Raw genomic sequence first — 19,979 nt, 5'->3', positions numbered from 1 at the left:
TTGAAATTAGTATAAAAATAAGGATTAAAATTTTTTTGAATTTTGAATGAAAATTTATTTTGAATATTTTTTTCAATATCAGACATGCTTCAAAGTGGCACTATCACCATAGCCAACTTTGGGGGCAAAACATAATTGTCTTTATTCCATAAAAATTAATTTCAGGAATTTTGGAGTAGAGAAACCTTTTTTGCTAGCTCTTAACAATACATGATGTTTATGGTGTTCATAATTTCATAATATTTCATGCATTCAAACTTTCCAGGTTGACTATATGCATATATCTACTATATACATCAAAATACTTAAAAATTCTTAAATTACTTAAATATTTTAGTTATCTTCCAGAAATTTTTGGTGTAATATAAACACTGCCCTTAATAACACCTTTTGGACCATACTTAGAGAAGCAATGTGGCATAGTAGAGTATGAGACAACCTTGGAAACAGTAAGACCTTGGTTTAAATCTCACTTCTGATACCAATTGGCTATGTGACCCTGGACAAACTCATTAACATCCTAGTGCCATGAACAATTATCTAAGACTAGGAATTATAGGGAAAAGGTTGTGATGCCAAGATAAAGAAAATTTCCTTATCTAGAAATTTCTCCTTATGCCAATTAAATCAAAAGTCTAGTCTCTATGCCCTATCTTTATAGACATCAATTATTAGATATAGCTCTGAATTTACCCTATTCTTTACTGGTGCATCCAAAGCAGACATTTGATGAACTAAGGGTTCTAGATGTATGCTATCACACCAAGGAACCAAGCTAGGATGCCATCCAGGAGTAGGTTCGTTTACCAGTCCTTTCCTCCATTTCAAAAGCATCTATAGCCAGCAGACAAAAAGAAGAGTGCTGGGCCTGGAGTCAAGGAAGACTCATCCTCTTGATTTCATATCTGGCCTCAGACACTTACTATCTGTATGACCCTGGGCAAGTCACTTAATCCTGTTGGCCTCAGTTTCCTCATTTGTAAAATGAGCTGGAGAAGAAAATAACAAATCATGCCAGTCTTTGCCAAGAAAGCCCCAAAGGAGGTCACAAAGAATTAGGCATGATTGAAAAAAATGACTGAAAAACAAAAAGCAGGGAAGATTTATTTATGTATTATAACAACATATTATATCAATCAATTTATTTAAATATTATATCAATATATTATATGTTTATATATCATCTCAATACATCAGATATTGATATAGCATATAAATGTATTTATATGTTACATATTGATACATGATATCATATCATATATTAGTTAATATGTTATGTAAAATATTATTTATTTATATAATATATCAATCGACCAGTCAACACGTATTTATTAAATGTGCTCTGTGCAAAGCTCTGTGTTAGCCTCTAGGGATACAAATAGAAAAGTGAGACAGGGGAACTCCTGGATTAGTGTTTGTCTAAATGGCCCATTCAATGACTATTGCAAAGCTATTTGTTCTGGAAGATCTGGAAGAACTGAAGAGATCATGAACCAGGTGAGACCTCTTTGTGGTGAAATAGTATATCTGTGAGGGTTAATCTAGCTAAATTTCCCTATGTTCACTTGTGTCCTATGTCTGTATCCTGGAGCATTTTTTTTTTATCATTGACTGAAGTCTTTAACCTTTGAACATGAAAAAGCTATGGTGGTGAAAGTTGTTTGTTATCAGAGTCATTCAGTAACCTGGATAATACTTTTTGGGGGTGTCTATTCTCCCTGGCATGCCTCCATCAGAGGTAACAGGACCCTGAAGATTGGAAATGACTTAATTTGAAATATGATCTTACTGATATTTGTAGCTCGCCAGTACCTACTGAATCTTGAAAATCTAGTCCTACAGGAACAAGATAAAGACAAGAGCAGAATGGAGAACATTTTTGGAAGTCATATCTTCTTTGGTTCCACTCTGTGGCACCTCATACTTACTTTTACAATCCTCCTGTGAAATGTGGTTATTAATACTAATGTCATCAACTGCGATTCCTCCAAGGTTTCCTTTTCCGATTTCACCCTCAACAATCACCTAGTGAAGTGAGAAGATTTTCACACTGTTTAACTGATAGTGCCAAATTGCAGTGCTCACAAATGCTTGCTCAGCTCTAGCAACAGCACCCAAATTAAATTCAGGAGCTTTCACATAAGCACATGCTTTGCTCATCAAGTTATTAGTTGGTTGGTAAGGTAGAGAGCATCACTTCACACATTCTTTTAAAAATAGAAACTTTAAAACTAGGGGAAAAATCAGATGAAAAGAATGAAACATTGTGATGTCCCAGAAACAGTTTGTAAGGCAGAATTTTCATATAATTTGGGAGACCAGAAGACAGGCTGCCACGATTACTTTCAAAGCAACAATATCCCAGACTCAGGTGATGTCTTCTGGAATTTCTGGAATATATTCTGCTTTCTCCTCATTTCTCTTGCATAACCTCCAAACCAGTTTTTCCCCCAAAGGGAGCTTGGTCTGATTTCTCTGCCTCTGTTTCCAAAGCCTTTTAACATTATCTAACTGAAATTAATCAACTGTCCCCAAACCCAAGAAAGCCAACATACCTGATAATGCTTTAGAGATTTATGAAGAAGAACACGCCCTTCTTTCCAGTGGTTCCCTTGATGTCCAATGGCAGTCCAGAGAGTCTGATCATATTCATCTGGCTTCTGGTAGCGAAGCTTGACCCTCAAGGTACCAACATGGGAACCAGACATATGGTACCAGAAAGTCATGCAGTGGGCAGAGTTCTGTGAATAAACGACGGGGCTCAGCAGCCGAGCCACTTTGCCCTTTTGATTTTCATCAGCTTGGGAATAGATGAAGTTGCCATCTCCTGCTGTGACAATAAGACTGTGTTAGGAAGAGTGGCTACATTCACTGCTATTTTATTTTTTGCTTCTTTTCATTTGAAATGTCCCTCTCCCCTATTTTTCCCCAGATGGGACCCTACCCAGAGAAACTCTAAAAATCCTTGCTTGGTATCCAAAACTGTTCTGTGCTTATGTTTGCAACAATAGCCCGATTAGGAGAAAAGCCTGGTGGTAATTCTCTATTCTGCAAAGCCTCATTAATTCATCTCCTGTTCATTTGGAACCAAGATCATTTTGTCATGGTTTGGGGATGAAGTCTGGCTTCTTGGAGAAAACAAACTGCTTTTGAGCACCTTTAATACCACTCTTGCCATGTTCATTTGCATACAAACATCAACTGGACTAATTAAAAGGGATTCTTGACTCTTCATTAAAACATATCCAGAACTTCTTCCTGGTGACATTTGTTGTCAGTGTTTATTGAATGGCCTTGTAAATGTTTGTTGTATTGAATTGAATCTATGTGTAAATGACACTGTGCTAGGGACCAGCCAAACTTGAACAGAGCCTGGATGGACTATCTACTAAGGCATCCTGCATTATCCTGGTCAGAGATGAGGAAGAGAATGATGAAGATGCTGACAACTGCAAAGTACTTTATATATAAAAAAGATTTCTACATACATATGTGCAAATATATCTATATATATGCATAGAATATATATAAATATTTATATGGATACATGTGTGTGTCCATACACATCTGTGCTATATCTATGTTTCTATCTAGTCTTCAAAACAATTCGGTGAAGTAAATGTTCCTATTATCTCCATTTTACAGCTGAAAGGGGTTAAGTGACTTTCCAGCTAGGTATGGGATTTAAACTCAGGTTTTCCTCACTCCTGGTCCACTGAGATGTCCCCACTGTTCCTAGATGCTACCAGTACTGACAAGGGCATGCACATACACACAATGAGCAAATTTACAACAGATAACAGAAACCTTTTTTTTTTTTGGTAGAGATGTTGGTCAAAATGAATCAACAACACTTTATTAGCTGCTGCCCTGTGTTCTGTATAAAATTTGAATTTAGACTATTAAAATTTATAAAATACCAATGCATTGCTTTAAAAAAATTGTCCTGGTTTTCTTCCCAGGTGGCATGAGATGGTTGGGTCTTTCTTATATTTGAAGGATAGGGGTAAAGTAAATAGAGATCTGGTTCTGGAGTCATAAGGACTAGCATTTGAATTCAACTTCAAACACTTAAACTTCAAAACTCTGTGGCCCTGGGCTAGTCACTTAACTTCTATTTGCCTCAGTTTCCTCAACTATAAAATGGGGAAAATAATAATACCTTCTAGAGTTGCGAGGATCAAATGAAATAATATTTGGGAAGCACTTAGCACATGTCTGGCACATAGAAGGCAGAATGTAGATATTTTTATTATTAGTGGTAGTGGTGGTAGTGGTGGTGGTAGTAGTAGTAGTAGTAGTTGTAGTAGTAATAGTAGTAGTAGTAGTAGTAGTGGTAGAAGAAGAAGAAGAAGGAGGAGGAGGAGGAGAAAGAGGAGGAGAAGGAGAAAGAGAGGAGGAGGAAGAGGAGGAGGAGGAGGAGGAGGAGGAGAATGCCATGGGAATAATTTTAAAGTATTTCTACTAATTAAGTAATCAACATTAAGAAATAGTTAACAATAAAAACATGGTTGAGAACCAAATAAATATTGATATTTTAGAAAATAAAATTTTAGAGTTGGAAAGGTCTTGAAATCTGTCTAATCTAGCCTCCTCATTTTACAAAGAAAACTTGAGGCCCAAGGAAGTAGGATGATTTGCTCACGTTAGTGGTAGTAGATGAGAGGATCACAATTTACTCCTGGATAGTACCATAGAGACCATTAATTAAGATTGGGATAAGAATTTCCTGAATCACAATCCAAACATATTTCCCTTCCCACACTACTGCACTGCCTTTCCAAATGTAGACAAAATCCAACTTGGACTAAAAACAAAACAAAGCAAAAAACTTAAGACATAAACTCAATTTGATTGAATTTTCCACCCAAAGCCCTTCTTTTATTGAACACTAATAAATACCTAAAAAGTCAACTAAAGCTGGAAATGAATCTATATATTTTCTAAAACTATAGAATAGAACAAAACCAGAACATTGTTTTCTTCATCTGAAAGATGAAAGGGTTGGACTACATGATTCCAGACCCTTTTTAGCTTGCAATCCTATGATCTTAATGCTATATGAACTCAAAGTGAACTAATATTAATTCAGTTCAAATTCTTGGTTTGAATGAATTAACATTATTTTCCCTTCTCTAAATTAAGTTTTAGAAATTAATTAAATTTTAATCAAAAAAATGATTCCCCTAACCAAGAGAATGGAGAAGGAAATGCCAAAACAAAAATCCCAAATGGGATCACAAAGAATCAGTCATAACTGAAATGAATGATAAAAATCCAAGAGAAGCCAATTTTCCTGACTTCCTGCCTTTTTATCTGGGGTATATAAGAAAAATATAAAAGATCAATGATTCAACAATTCAATCGAACAAGTATTTGCTTAGCACCTACTATGTGTAAGGTACCTTGATAGGTTCTAGGGATACAAAAACAAAATGGTTCAACCCTCTAGAAACTTACATTATACTAGGGAACAATACAACATTGTCTTAGATACTGCTTGATTAAAGCTTTGCTTACAGATCTGTGTTTCCCTGAAAGAAAGGTTCTTCTGGCTCAATTCTACCTCTCTCCACCAAAGAAATTCCCCAAACGCAAAAACCTTGGCAAAGAAACCATCATAGTTAGAAGTCTAATATGGAAATTCCAACAGTGCTACTTTAGATAAATTTAACGTTGGGCAGCATGACATAGTGTCTGGATAATATTATTTTAAAATTGTTCCCATGGCTTGAATAACAAAATTTTCTCAAGAGGAAGGATAAAAGGAAGTAAAGAAGAATAGAAGAAAGATGGAAAAGAAAGATACAAAGAAATGGGAAGAAAGATAAGGAAGGAAAGAAGAAAACTAGTGACTGTGAAAAACTCAGAAACTGTGTGTGTATGAGTGAAATTTTTGTTAGCTTTTTAAGATGTTTATTTATTTTTGGTAATGGCAGAACTGGTCTAATAACCAAGCTGAGATGGGTGGTCATGAAAACATAGGAAGCAGCACTTTTCGGGTTGTTAATTTAAGCTCAGAACAGCCCGTGTGATACGTCTACTCAGACAGTACACATATTTTTTTCCTTTTAGGGATTTTATCCCAGTTCTGGGTCAGGAACTCTGTGTTCATTGTCTCAATTAGTGCTTTCCTTCTGCAGCCTTTTAGCTTTTGTCAGTCTCTGGCTCGCTTAGCTTTTAACCTTCTTTGAATGTCAGATCCTACTGAGCCATTTGCCTTCACTTTGCATCAATTTTTTCACCATTACTGCCTTCATTTCAGCTAATTGCATTTAGTTAATTTGATGCCATTTATATGTACAGTGCCATTTGTAGTCAAAGTATTTTAAGTTTTTTAAAAGTACTTGTCTTGAGATTCAATGGAAAGTGTCTCAGGACTGAAGGAGTCCAATTTTATCTAATTTCCTTGTGATTCTCATTAGGGCAAGGGGGAGGGTGAGGTTAGAGCGGTGCAAGAGGAAAGCCCATCTAGCACAATTAATGACTCGATTCACTAGCTAAAAGGGGAAGAACAAAATGGGCCAATAATACACGTGCCCACTGACCCACTCTACCAAAGCACTAACATGAGGGGGATATTCTTTTAATGAGGTCTCAACACACCAGCAAATTCCGACTCGGAGGGATCCTTGGGGAAGCCATTACTTCCGAAAAAGCAGTATTTGGAAAAATACCAGTGTGTGTTGAAAGTTTTTATCCAAGATGGGAAATTCATACTTCTCTATATTATCAGCTAAGTGAATGTCAAAGAGGAAGTGAGCTGGGAAAACAAGAAAAAAGAAATTGGGATTGTTCCTTCCTAGCTTGGTGTTTTATTAGATTCTTTCTACAAAGTGTAGAAGGATTATTTTGGAAGGTAATGGTAGGTTTGGTTTGGGCTTTTTTATTTTTTTATGAAAACTCCACACATGTTTGGAAATTAATGGAGTAGAAGCCTTTCAAGACAGAAATATCACAACAAACCATCTAGTTCTATTCTAACTTAAAGCCTAAGGAAGACTTTAAGTACTGGGTGACTTCAACTTTCCTCAGCTCTGAATATAAAGGAATATTGCAGACATAGTATACTTATATTTCATTTGAAGAGGTCTTATGATACCCCTGTGGACAAGGTGAAGAGATATGGGCTAGGGAAAGTACAGCCTGTTGGACTTGGAAATGATTGAATGGATAGACTGTAAATATTGTGTTTATTGAATGGATTGAAGTCAGTCTGGAATAAGACTTCTAGGGAACCATCAGAGGATTCTTCTCCTTAGCCCTATTATATTTAATATTTTTGTTAATGACCTGAATAAAGGCATAAGCAAGGGAGCAGCTAGATGGATCAATGGATTGGGAACCAGACCTAGAGACGGGAGGTCCTGCATTCAAATACCTCAGATACATTCTAGTTTTGTTGAGTTAAATTCAACTGGATACATATGAATCGAAGAAGAACTGTGTGACCCTGGACAAGTCTCTTAACTCACATTGATTAGCACTTATAGTATTGATTCTAAGACAGAACATAAGGGTTTTTAAAAATAAATTAAAGGTATAAGCATCTAGTTTATCCAGTTTGTAAATAATATGAAATAAGGAGAGATTATTTATCCATATCTGGATATAACAATAGCATCTATCTCTCAGGGTTATTGTGAGGACCAAATGAGCTAATATTTCTAAAGCATATAGCATAGTACCTGGCACATAGTAGGAGCTATAAAGATGCCACCTATTATTATCATTTTTTACTTTCCTTAGATTGTCTTGTATTTATTTTGCATATATTTTGTACATATACTTATAGGCAGATAGATTGTCTCCTCCAAAAGATGGTAAGTTTCTTGAAGGCAGGGACTTTTTCATTTTCATTTTCATGTACAGGATCTAACCTAGCAAGTATGTAGCCCCTAGTAGTGAGAGTGGACCCCAGTAAAAATCAAAGCCATGGTCTGGCCAGAATCACTCTTCACATGAGGCCCCCCAAACCCCTCCTTTCTAACCCCTCCCTGCTGCACTTTGTAAAAACTGTATGTTCTTCCAAGAAATTATTGATGCTTAGCTAGGTGGTTACATATTTTCCTGTGATTTATTATCCTTTAGAAAATTCTGTCTAAGCCTTGGTGAGGTAAACTAAGTCATTGTAATAAGATTATAAATCATTACTAACCATTGCCCCTGAAAAAGCTTACCTAATCCCTTAGCTTATGTCACTTTCTCTTTAAGTATCTATCTTCAATCAATAAACCTTGTCACTCATCCACAAAAGGCCTTTGAGTCTGTTTGTAAGTCTGTCTGTGACCCTCATGATCCCAACCTCATTCCTCTTATCCCATCCTGTGACCCACAAATAATTTGATGAGCTGGACTCATCACAAGTACATTGATTCCTAAACCTGGCTCTTTATCTGTTATACTTATCCTAATCAGGATCCCCAAACATCTTGGCAAGCTAGAATGAAGTACCAACTCTAATAAGATGACATTTAATGATGATAAATATAAAGTTTTATGAGTTAAACTCAACTAGATAAGTATGAATTGAAGAAAGACCTGGCACTCAACAATGTAAGAAGGACTAGTAGGCATATAGTTGAGAATAAGGATGATTATAGTTCCACTGTTATATGCTCCTGATTTTATAAGAATATTGAAAAACTTGAGGTTTTCTGGAGGAAAGTATGTGAAATCAAGCCACACATCAGATGAGATCCAGAAAAAGCAGAAGAGCTAGCTGGCTTCAAGTGTTTAAAGAGCTATTTTGTGAAAAAGAGATTACATTTGTTTTACTTAGCTCCAGGGGGCAAGACTAGGGATCATGAGTGGATAGTTGCTGAGAGACAAATTTCAGCTAAATAAAGGAAAAGTTTATTAACAATTAGAACCCTCAAAAAAATGGACTACCTTGGGAGGTGGTGAATTCCTTGTCTCTTGAAGGTCTTTAAGCCTTTGTAGGGTAAATGGCCAATTGTATGAGCTGTTTTATAGGTGACTTCTGCCTTTCTAACTGTGACTTAATTTTTTTAAATTTTAGGTACAAAAAGGACTAATTCATGGGCATTTTCCCTCTTCTATATGCCTTCCCAGGAGGGACATTGCTCATTGGAGAAATAAAGCTATCATTCTTTTCTCCTTGCCTTGAATAAATCTTTATATTAAATGGAAAAAGACAAATGGGATATCTTGTCAATGGAATTCATTTGTAAGTCTCTGGTCTCAGGATGACTTTCTAACTCAAAAGATTCACAGACAGCAGTGTGGTGCCTCCTTCTCCCCCTCTCCCCACCCAGAATTCTCTGGTTCTAAAGGGATTTTTGAGCAGAATGGAGTTTACCATGAACTCATGTTTACCTGTGTGATCTTGAATAGGTCCTGTTTTGCTCGTCAACACACTCCACTTCAATTCCACTTGATTGTCATGTTCCCACTGACAGAATGTCTTATGAGATCCCCAGCCAAATCCACAGTTAAAACCATATGCTGTAAATTCTTCGTTGGGCAGGGAAGAGAAAAAAGAGACAGACAGAAAAAAAGACAGAGTTAATCATCCAATTTAGAATAAGATAGAGACCTCAATTAATCCCTGGAAGGAAAATTTGTATGAGTTTCATTTCTACTTGAATATTCTGGGAAGGCCATAAGTATCAGGATTGCCAGGAACTCAAAACCGGGAAAATGTCAAATGTTTTCAAAATTTCATTTAGTTGCTCTTTACTGGCTTTGAACAGATTTGATAGGGCAATGTCAAATTAGTTTTACATTAAAAAATTAAAGATGGTATCTTTCAATGACATGAATAGTACCAGTTGAAGTCCTTCCTTTCAAACAATATTTAATGGTCCTTGATGAGGCTGAATTGTATGAACTGACATCCAGAAACAAGAAGTGTATTAGGAAACTGACCCATAGACTTCAAAAAGTCTGGACACCGGGACTCTTTTAAGAGTGTGATATTGATGTCTATCCAAATTTTCACAAGACTCTTTTAAAGTTTCAAGTTCTCAGAGTTATACTAGATATTCCTGAGGAAGTTTTTTTGGGAGAGGAGAATTAGATGTTCTTCATATAATAAGTTTAAATATGTTTTTGTTTTATGGTTTGTGTGGTTTCTTTTTCCCCACTTAAAGCATTTGATATACCTAAAACCATGGAGGTAAGTGAAACTACATGTACATAACATTCAGAAATTTTTCATCTTTAAAAACTTTTCCTTTGGAATTTGTGGATTTCATTGATACACATGAACTATTTCCCCATTCATCTGGCAAGGCATTGTCTGACAATGCTCCTTTCTAAATACATAATCTTAAAAGATTTTCTTATGATTCTATCCTTTATTATTTTCACTTAAACTTGTGAATGCTGAAAAACAACAACAACAAAAAACTATTGAATGTTGGAAAATTTTGGCAAAATGAAGGCTTCCCCCCTTCCCCAATTCAAACTTAAAATGGATACAGTGACAAGCTATGGATGCCTTGACCCACAATTTTTTTGTCAAGGAAAATAAGGCTTTCAGAAATCATTTGGAGGGACAAGCAGCAAATTTCATTGCCTTTAATTTAGTTTAGACCGCCCACAAGATGGCAGCATTGAAATGGAAAGGGGAGAGAGACAAATAGGGCACCCTACCAATTGCACTTTAAATAAACCCCACAACAAGACTTATGTACAGCAAGGTAAGTTCAGTATTTTAGGGCTTAAGATGGCCAGAATGAGATCATATCTTGTTTTGAGCTTTTTTTTTTTTTAGCTTTTTCCAAGTATGTTGCTTTCCCTACTACCTAGGTTATTCTTTCCGCCCTAGCCCCTTCCTTCTTTGCACTCTAACAATAGTACTTGGAATTTTAATGGAAAGATCTATTAAACAGATAAAGATGAAATTCTTTACATTTCAGGTGTCCAAGGAACACTTTGAAAATGCTAATATTTGCTTCTGGTTATATCAAATTCTGGAAGAAGGGTTCCAGCCAATATACTGTTAAAATGGAATAGAAAAAGTTCCTAATTCTAGGGACAATGTGACCTCTCCAAAGGATGACACTAGAACTCCAGAGAAATAAACTAGGAAACCAGATGAAGTGTATAATGTGAGCATTATCAGCTAGTGGAAAAGGGCCATATTTCACAGCTCTGGTGTCATCGGAGAGATATATTTCATGCCTAGTCTTTCGTAACCATGAAATAAGACTTCTTAAAGAAAGAGAAAGCCGCTCCAAAATTTACCATACTTTTGTTTAGCAAGATTAAATTATGTAGATGAAGGACAATAAATTGAAGTTGGCATGGTTGGGTAGCCTTGGCTTTCACAATTTGATCACACTCTGGGCTATATTGTTACATAGCTATATGTTAGAAAAATGTTAATAGGAACATTTTATTTCTTGTGTGTCATTCTCAAACATCCAGTACAGGAAGGCAGTGAGGCATTTTATATATAACTCAGATTATGTTTTCTTTGCTAAAACCCTATCCATAGCTTTTAGTAGAAGAAAGCACCACATCGGTGAATGAAGCTAAAGGATTTCTACTCGTGTCACAAATAGATGAGTTCAGATTCTTATTATTACCAGGACTCTCTTTGCCTGGAAGTCTTTAAAAAAAAAAAGACTTAGATTATCATCTGTCTAGGAAGTCATAGGTGTGGCCTTGTATGGTGGGTCAGGGACACTTCCAAGGTTCCTCTCAGTCTGGCAAATCTAAATTTTGATCAGAGCCTGCTGATTGCTAGGTGTGCCTTTATTCTACTCTTTCATTCTTTCCTTTTGGCCATTGAATTTATACTAGCTTGTGGCTAGTTTTTCATTCTATAAGAAATGGTGCAAGGGAAGGCATTTTAGGGTGGTGGATATAGCTTACAGTTTCAAACTGTGGTCTGGGCAAAAAGGCAATTAGAGGCACAAGATACCCATAAATGTAAACTGAACATTGGAATATTGACCCCCTAAATCTTCCAAATTCTATCTGGGCACCATAGCTGCACAATTCTCATTAAAGCAAATGGGAATAATGTGGTTAAGTCCCTGCTTGACTCTTAAAAAATAGCAGGAAACAATATTGTGAACTTAAAACAAATTTATAGTCTCAGAGAGCAAGCACCAGCTGTACTTATAGAGTCTATCTTACTCACAGTTGAATCATTAATGGTGAATGTGCATGAGGATTTAATTTTAAAGTCTAGTATACAAAGTTTCTATTGAGTAGTGGAGCATTCCCAACTCACAGGCTGGTCCTTACAATTCAAACAAGGAGAGGTGATGAGGGGCATGGAAATTGCAAGGACACTAACACACTTTGAGTTGCTATAGCAATTTTTGAAGACATAAGAGCATATGAGGCCTTGTAGAGGGAAAGTATAGTTAAAAAGATGGTGGTTGCACCAGCTGTCTTGGCAAAGCACTAATGGAATCTTGCATATAATGCAACCACTCCAAGGTGTGAGAATAACCTTACCGAGCTTACTAACTCTGGTAAGAATTAGACTTTGGCTGGTTTTATATGACTAATTGTATTCTGATAGAAATAACTGGTTTTTTCCATAGTTTATGAAAACTAGTGAGAGAGATCTAACCTTCTAGGTTCCTTGGTGCACACAGAACTAGATAGACTGGCTGGGGGAGAACCAACTGGGCCAAATGAACCCTTCAATCATTTCAGTATCTGTTTTGGTATAAATTTTGCCTCTTGTTCTTCATGGCTCCAGAGGGCAGAAGTAGAGGTGTCAGGGGGGAGTTACTAGGGAAGCAGATGTAGACTTGATATCTATCAAGAAAAACTTCCTCATAATTGGAACCATCCAAAGGCTGCCTGGAGAGGTAGTGAACTCTTCCTCACAAGTGGTCATCAAAACACAAAACAAAACAAAAGGAAATGATCTTTAAGCAAAATGACCATCTGCCAGGTGAGTTTTAGAAGAAATTCCCATTCAAGACTAACTGGCCTTTGAGGTCCTTGCCAGATCTAAGATTCTCTATAAACATCCAGTCTGCTTTATGATTGATGGCACTAATGAAATAGAATTCAATAAATAATGTTAATATAGCATTTTAAGGCTTACAAAATACTTTCCTCATTACCAACCTGGGAGATAGATAGGAAAAGTTTTATTTTTCTCATTTGGTAGATGAGGAGATCAAGCCTCTAAGAGGATAAATGATTTGCCTAGGTGGCTCAGTAGACAAAGTTTTGCATCTAGAGTCAGGAAACCCTGAGTTTAAAGCTGGCCCCAGACATCTAGAAGCCATGTAACTCTGGACAAGTCATTTAATCTCTATTTGCTTCAGTTTTCTGATCTATAAAACGAGAGTAATAATAATAATAATAATACTCAGCACCTACAGTAGTTGTGAGAATCAATTAAGATAATAATTGTAAAGCTTTTAGCACTGACTGGCACATAGTAGGTGCTAAAAAAATGTAAGCTATTAGTTGTGGTTGGAATAGTAAGGAGCCTGGGGCAAGTGTCTTTTGACTACCCATCTAGTGCTACATCCCAGATGCTAGACTGCTGCTGTTCCTCAGCTTTTCTAAATGTATCGGATCATCAACCTTCACTTCCACAGTAATTTATCAACGTGGGTGTGATGTAGATCAGTGTTTCCTCAACAGTATGACACCATGACACCTTCAGACTAGCCTGAAAGCACTGGTCTAATTAGTGTACTTCCTTAAAGGATGCTGTCATGACTGACTTCAATAAATTGGAAAACAAACATGTTAGAGGAAGTTCTTTGTGAGTTACTTTTACCCGCTTTGTTACCCCACTGCCACTCCCAAATGGCAGCTGCTGATTCAGCAGTCCCAAACTACCCCTTGGACAATAAATAGGCAGTAAATTAGGGAGTTGAAAGAAAGATCCTTTTTGCACACAGAAATGAACCTGCATTCTTTAGTATCAGTAGGATATGATTTTTGAAGTTGTTAAAATTTTTTCCCTACCCAAATTAATTTACTTATTTAGTGCCATACCCACTGAACTACCAAAAATTTTTTTACTGAATTAGAAAAACCATAACAAAATTCATTTGGAAGAACAAAAGATCAAGGATATCCAGGGAAATCATGAAAAAAATGCAAAGGAAGGAGGTCTTGCAGTCCTATAAAGCAGTGGTCATCAAAACAATTTGGTACTGGCTAAGAGACAGAAAGGAGGATCAGTGGAATAGACTTGGGGTAAATGACTTCAGCAAAACAGTCTATGATAAGCCTAAAGATCCCAGCTTTTTGGGACCAAAATCCACTATTTGGTAAAACTGCTGGGAAAATTGGAAGACAGTATGGGAGAGATTAGGTTTGGATCAACATCTCACACCCTACACCAAGATAAACTCAGAATGGGTGAATGATTTGCATATAAAGAAGGAAAGCAAATATAAGCAAATTAGGTGAACACAGAATAGTATACATGTCAGATCTTTGGGAAAGGAAAGACTTTAAAACAAAGCAAGAGCTAGAAAAAAATCACAAAATGTAAAATAAATAATTTTGATTACATCAAATTAATTTTTTTGTACAAACAAAACTAATGCATCCAAAATTAGAAGGGAAGCAACAAATTGGGAAACAATCTTCATAACAAAAACCTCTGACAAAGGTCTAATTACTCAAATTTATAAAGACTTAAACCAGTTGTACAAAAAATCAAGCCTTTCTCCAATTGAAAAATGGGCAAGGGATATGAATAGGCAATTTTCAGTTAAAGAAATCAAAACTATTAATAAGCACATAAAAAAGAGTTCTAAATCTCTCATAATCAGAGAGATGCAAATCAAAACACCTCTGAGGTATCACCTCACACCTAGCAGATTGGCTAACATAACAGCTATGGAAAGTAATGAATGCTGGAAGGGGATGTAGCAAAGTTGGGACATTAATGCATTGCTGGTGGAGTTGTGAATTGATCCAACCATTCTGGAGGGCAATTTGGAACTATGCCCAAAGAGTGATAAAAGACTGTCTGCCCTTTGATCCAGCCATAGCACTGCTGGGTTTGTACCCCAAAGAGATAATATGGAAAAAGACATGTACAAAAATATTCATAGCTGCGCTCTTTGTGGTGGCCAAAAATTGGAAAATGAGTGGATGCCCTTCAATTGGGGAATGGCTGACCAAATTGTGGTATATGTTGGTGATGGAATACTATTGTGCTAAAAGGAATAATAAAGTGGAGGAATTCCATGGAGACTGGGACAACCTCCAGGAAGTGATGCAGAGCGAAAGGAGTAGAACCAGGAGAACATTGTACACAGAGACCAATACACTGTGGAACAATTGAATGTAATTGACTTCTCCATTAGTGGCAATGCAGTGATCCTGAACAACTTAGAAGGATCTACAAGAAAAAAACACTATCCACATTCAGAGGGAAAACTGTGGGAGTAGAAACACAGAAGGAAAACAACTGCTTGATTACATAGGTCGAGGGGGATATGGTTAGGGATGTAGACTCTAACCTAAATGAACATCCTAGTGCAAACACCAACAACATGGAAATAGTTTTTGATCAAGGAGACATGTAATACCCAGTGAAATTGTGTGTCAGCTACCGGAAGGGTGGAGGAGGGGAGGGAGGGAAATAATATGACTTGTGAACCAAGGAATAATGTTCTAAATTGACTAAATAAATTAATTTTAAAAAATTTCCCCACTCCTTTATATAGCTGTGATAGGTTGAACTGAATTTAGTCGGGTGGGTATCCTTTGACTCTTGTAAGATAGGTGGAGAGATAGTCCTCTGAGCAGAGAACAGTCTCTGACAGAGACTAGCTGAAGAGAGAATGGAGGAGGAGCAAGAAGAAAAAACTGAAAATTCTAGGAGAGAATCAGAAGCTTGGAGGTCCAACTGGCCAGTCACTTCCAGCTGGGAGCCTGAGGAGGGAGGTAAATCTCCTAGGCTAGGAAGAAGCTTGTCTCTCTGCAAATCAACTGTCTCTTTCTGAACCCCTGGGTACCTCTCACTCAACTCTCAATATTAGCAACTGAAGCCATGAATGGTTTTTGTGGACTGGGACTTTGAAGAAAGTTGTCCACAGATCCCTTTCAAGGATTTCCCTCTCTCTCTCTTCTCCCTTACCTGTCCCTGGACTCCTATATTCAAGTTAGCTAGCTTAGGAGTAGGGACAAAAAGAGGGATCAAGGCTGAGAAGCTTTGAACCCCTAGACTTTGGAGGGCCAATTTTCCAGAGGTAACAAGTTGTAGGGCTTCCTGTTCATCCATTTCTTGATACCCTTACTACTCCTTCCCTGTTTGAACTCAAATAAATCATCTATTACTCTAGATTTAGGTCTGGGCTAGTTTCTAACAATAGTAAAGGGGATTGGTGATTTGGGGAGGGTCACACCTCTCCCCTAAAAAGAGGGTTAGCCTCTGGATCCCAGTGATCTAAAACTGCCAGACCCAAGGAATAGACATCTCTCCTTGGCAGTGGGATAGTCCCAAGATCCTGAAGGGCACTAACAGTGGTGCCCCTGAGGAAAACAGAGGCATAAGAATTCATCTAGCCTCTCAAAAATAGATTGGACCTCAAGGGGGGTATTATGCCATCTTACTAAGGCTTCCCCCTGTAGTCTCTTGTCCTCCATCTCCTAGAAACATTCTATGAGGAGACATACTCCCTCTTTCAAGGAGACAGGACTTGGCTATCCCCTCCCCCCAAAGAAGGGAGGGGAATAACAATCTCTTCGCCCTTTCAACCCCATTCCGCCCCCCTCATCCTTATTTCCCTTCAGTCCCTATAATACACTCTGTCATTGGTGAGATGGTGGGCTCACTGTCTGTGTCTATGGAACAGAGTTTCTTTATGCAGAACTAAAGAACCGTGACCTTGACTTCAAGTTCAAATCAAATGAGTCAAGTAGTGGAGGGTTTTTTGGGTCACTTTCTTAAAGCCCTTGTTAGAAATTCTTAATTATATAAAACTATCTTGACTGTGACTTCCAAGTTTCTTGATTCTCCAATCTTCTTTCTTTCAAAGGTTTATCTTTTGGTCAGTTTTATGTTACTAATACTTGGTTTTATATTAACTATACCTTGTTGAAGGCTACGATAGTAGCCTACAAACTCTGGCTAGTAAAACTGTGGAAAACCCATATGGCCTCATATTCTTTATTGTTTAAAATCTGGGCACAACACAACCAAGATAGAAAGGTTTGGAGTATGGAGTCAGTGAAGGACAATATTTGTTGTCTGAGTACCACAGAGGGAATCATCATGGTCCTGTGGAAGGAGCACTGGATTTGGTTATAAGATTTGAGTTTGGATCAGTGACCCTGAGGAAATCACTGAACTTCATTAGCCCTCATTTTTAAAGTGATAGGGTTGGACAAGATGATCTCTAATTTTAGACTATGATCCTGTGACCTATGACCAATCTAGCTAAATTCAGAAGGGTTCACCTCCAGATGGTTAGCCCCTAGGTAATGAGAACTTTTTGTATATATCAACTTCAATTAAAAAAAAATTCTTATCTTCTCTCGTAAAAAATTTAAATTCTTATTTTCTCTCTCAGAATTAATACTAAGTATTGGTTCCAAGCAGAAGAATAGTAAGGATTAGATAATGGGGGTTAAATGACTTGCTCAAGGTCACACAGCAAGGAGGTGTCTGGGGTCACATTTGAATCCAGGAGCTCCTGTTTCTAGGCCTGGTTCTCTATTCACTGAGCCACCAGGTTGCCCCACCATATTGACGTTTGATTGTAAGAATTAGAAGTGTTGGGAGCTACATTGGTAGAGTAAGGGTCTAATCAGATGTAGCACTCTCGGGGATGAGCATCTCCAGCCGAAGATGGACGGGAAATTAAACTGATAGCAGTTTCATCACAAAGTCAATAGTTGTTCCAACTGAACAGAAAATTGGAATGAATGACTAAAGCATTTAAGGGAATTATCAGTACTTCATTTAATCGATCCTATCCCTTTTCCCCATTCATGTACCTAATGGACAGTTGGTTGTATTTCCTTTCCCCATTAGCACCTATAGTGGAAAATTGGCTGTATTTTCTTAGGACTGATTATTACCATCTTACTTAAAGCCTTACGTTGACTGCAAAGAGAGTTCTAAAAAGGCGCGAGACACAGATTTTAGAGAACTTCTCATAAAGTCTAGAGAGTGATGCGGAGGGATACATTTCACAGCAACTTCACAGAGTAGGAGAGAAGGAGTGATCGAGCAGAAAAAACTAAACAAGGGTTCTACAGTGTAGCGTTTATCACGACTGCTTTACACTCTGAAGGTCCTGGGATTGACCCAGATTTTAGAGGACTTCTCATAGGGTCCAGAGAGTGATGCGGAGGGATACGTTTCACAGCAACTTCGCAGAGTAGGGGAGAAGGAGTGATCGATCAGAAACAAGCTAAACTAGGGTTCTACAGTGTGGCGTTTATCACACTCTGAAGGTCCTGGGTTTGAATGCCGGTGGAACCAAACAAAATTCTTTAAAAAACAAAACAAAACAAAACATGAAAGAAACAAGCGAAACTATGAGAATTCATCCCGCTGACGAGTGAGTTGTCACTTTTATTCTTAAGTATTAAGAGTAAGCTAGGACTCTGAGGCAGCAACCTGAATGCCCAACAGGGACTTTGCGGGCTAAGTTCAACTTGAGTGAAGTTTGTTTTGCTGCCTAATTAGGTCAATGGTGACAGTGTCCTTTAAGAAAGCATACTAATTAGGCCAATCCTTTCTGCTTTCAGTTGGCTGGATGGTGTCAGACTGTTGAGGAAACATTGATATACACCACATGCCCCATTAATAAATTACTGTGATGGCCATGGATGATTGTGCTTTAATAAAGGAAATGGGAGAAACTGAAAAACTGACCTATTCACCTTACCATAATGATTAACTCGAAAGTATTTAAAAACTGCTGCTTTTGCCCATACCGATTGTTTTCCCTTTGGTGTGTGTCTGTGAGGAAGAACTGCTCAAAATACTTAAAGGAAAAAAAAAAGAGGCCATCACCCCAAAGTGTGGTTAAGCTCTGATAAATGGCCACTGAAAGACTTTGGAAGTCATTAGCTTTTCTATTAATACAAGAATGAGGAGGTGCTGCCCCAGGGCTCCCCGGAGGACTTTCTTTCCTGCACACATTTAGAGCAGCGGTTTCCTGTGCCCCGTTTTTTGTGGCCCGCCCACTGGCCCACTGGAAACAGTACTGTAAGACTGCCAACTCTGTGGCAGGCAAAACTGACAAACTTCGCCTGTCTTGGTTTTTGCAGTATTGAGAGGAAAATAAACAGTCAGGCTGCTGCTGCCGCTGCCTGCGAGGCTTCCTCTCCCCACAGTTTGCAAACACAGTCCATGTCCTAGATGTGCGGCGTTTAAACAAAGTATGTTATTCCGTTCCTTTGGTGGAGAGCTGGGATTGTCACCATTTGGCAATGGCTCATGGGCAAGGAAATCTCAGTCCCTGATGCATATACATGTGGATGGAAGGAGTAAAAAATACATCTACAGTATGGCACTCGGAAACCAGATGCTGCTGGAGGACTGGAGAGCAGAGGCAGCTAAGTGGAGCAGAGGGGAGAGAGCCTCTCATGTTGAGCCTAGAGTCAGGAAGACTCATCTTCCTGAGTTCAAATCTGGTCTCAGACACTAACTGGGTGACTCTGGGCAAGTCACTTCACCCTCTTTGCCTCAGTTTTCTCATCTATAAAATGAGCCAGAGAAGGACATGGCAAACAAGTCTCGTATTTTTGCCAAGAAATCTCCAAATGGGTCAGGAAGAGTCAGACACAACTGAAAAATGAATGAACGACGAATTCCTGCCCATGATTCCTGCCATGCTTAGGACAAACAAACACAGAATGCTGTACCTGACTGCATTGTGCTGTCTATTACTGTGGGCTTTTCTGTGGTCAGGATAGTGGTACCACCTGGAACAGAGAACACAAAGGAGGAGATGAACAGAGGGCACATTACATTAGAAAGATGATATATTTAAATGCACGCATTGTAAGCATCTACACACTATACCTATAGCTTTTGGTAT

The 19,979-nt window shown here is 37.9% G+C and overlaps 1 protein-coding gene across 8 annotated transcripts in view; it reads right to left on the bottom strand.

The window, feature by feature from the left end:
* The window catches only part of NRP1 (neuropilin 1), a 183,511-nt gene that overhangs the window by 6,589 nt on the left and 156,943 nt on the right, over positions 1–19,979 (bottom strand). For 4 of the 8 annotated variants that reach the window (XM_056800037.1, XM_007504762.3, XM_056800036.1 and 1 more), the window contains 4 exons: positions 19,804–19,863; positions 9,340–9,477; positions 2,556–2,830; positions 1,929–2,025 (listed from right to left, as the gene is read on the bottom strand). In XM_056800037.1, the coding sequence (XP_056656015.1) occupies positions 1,929–2,025; positions 2,556–2,830; positions 9,340–9,477; positions 19,804–19,863 (570 nt within the window). The remainder of the gene's footprint in view (positions 1–1,928; positions 2,026–2,555; positions 2,831–9,339; positions 9,478–19,803; positions 19,864–19,979) is intronic. The other 4 variants (XM_007504764.3, XM_056800039.1, XM_056800041.1 and 1 more) reach the window with 1 other exon arrangement.

The sequence above is a fragment of the Monodelphis domestica genome, chromosome 5 (genome assembly GCF_027887165.1).
Source record: "Monodelphis domestica isolate mMonDom1 chromosome 5, mMonDom1.pri, whole genome shotgun sequence".
In the NCBI taxonomy this organism is placed as follows: domain Eukaryota; kingdom Metazoa; phylum Chordata; class Mammalia; order Didelphimorphia; family Didelphidae; genus Monodelphis; species Monodelphis domestica.
The sequence above is the reverse complement of the archived record's forward strand: the minus strand, read 5'-3'. Positions and strand labels throughout refer to the sequence as shown.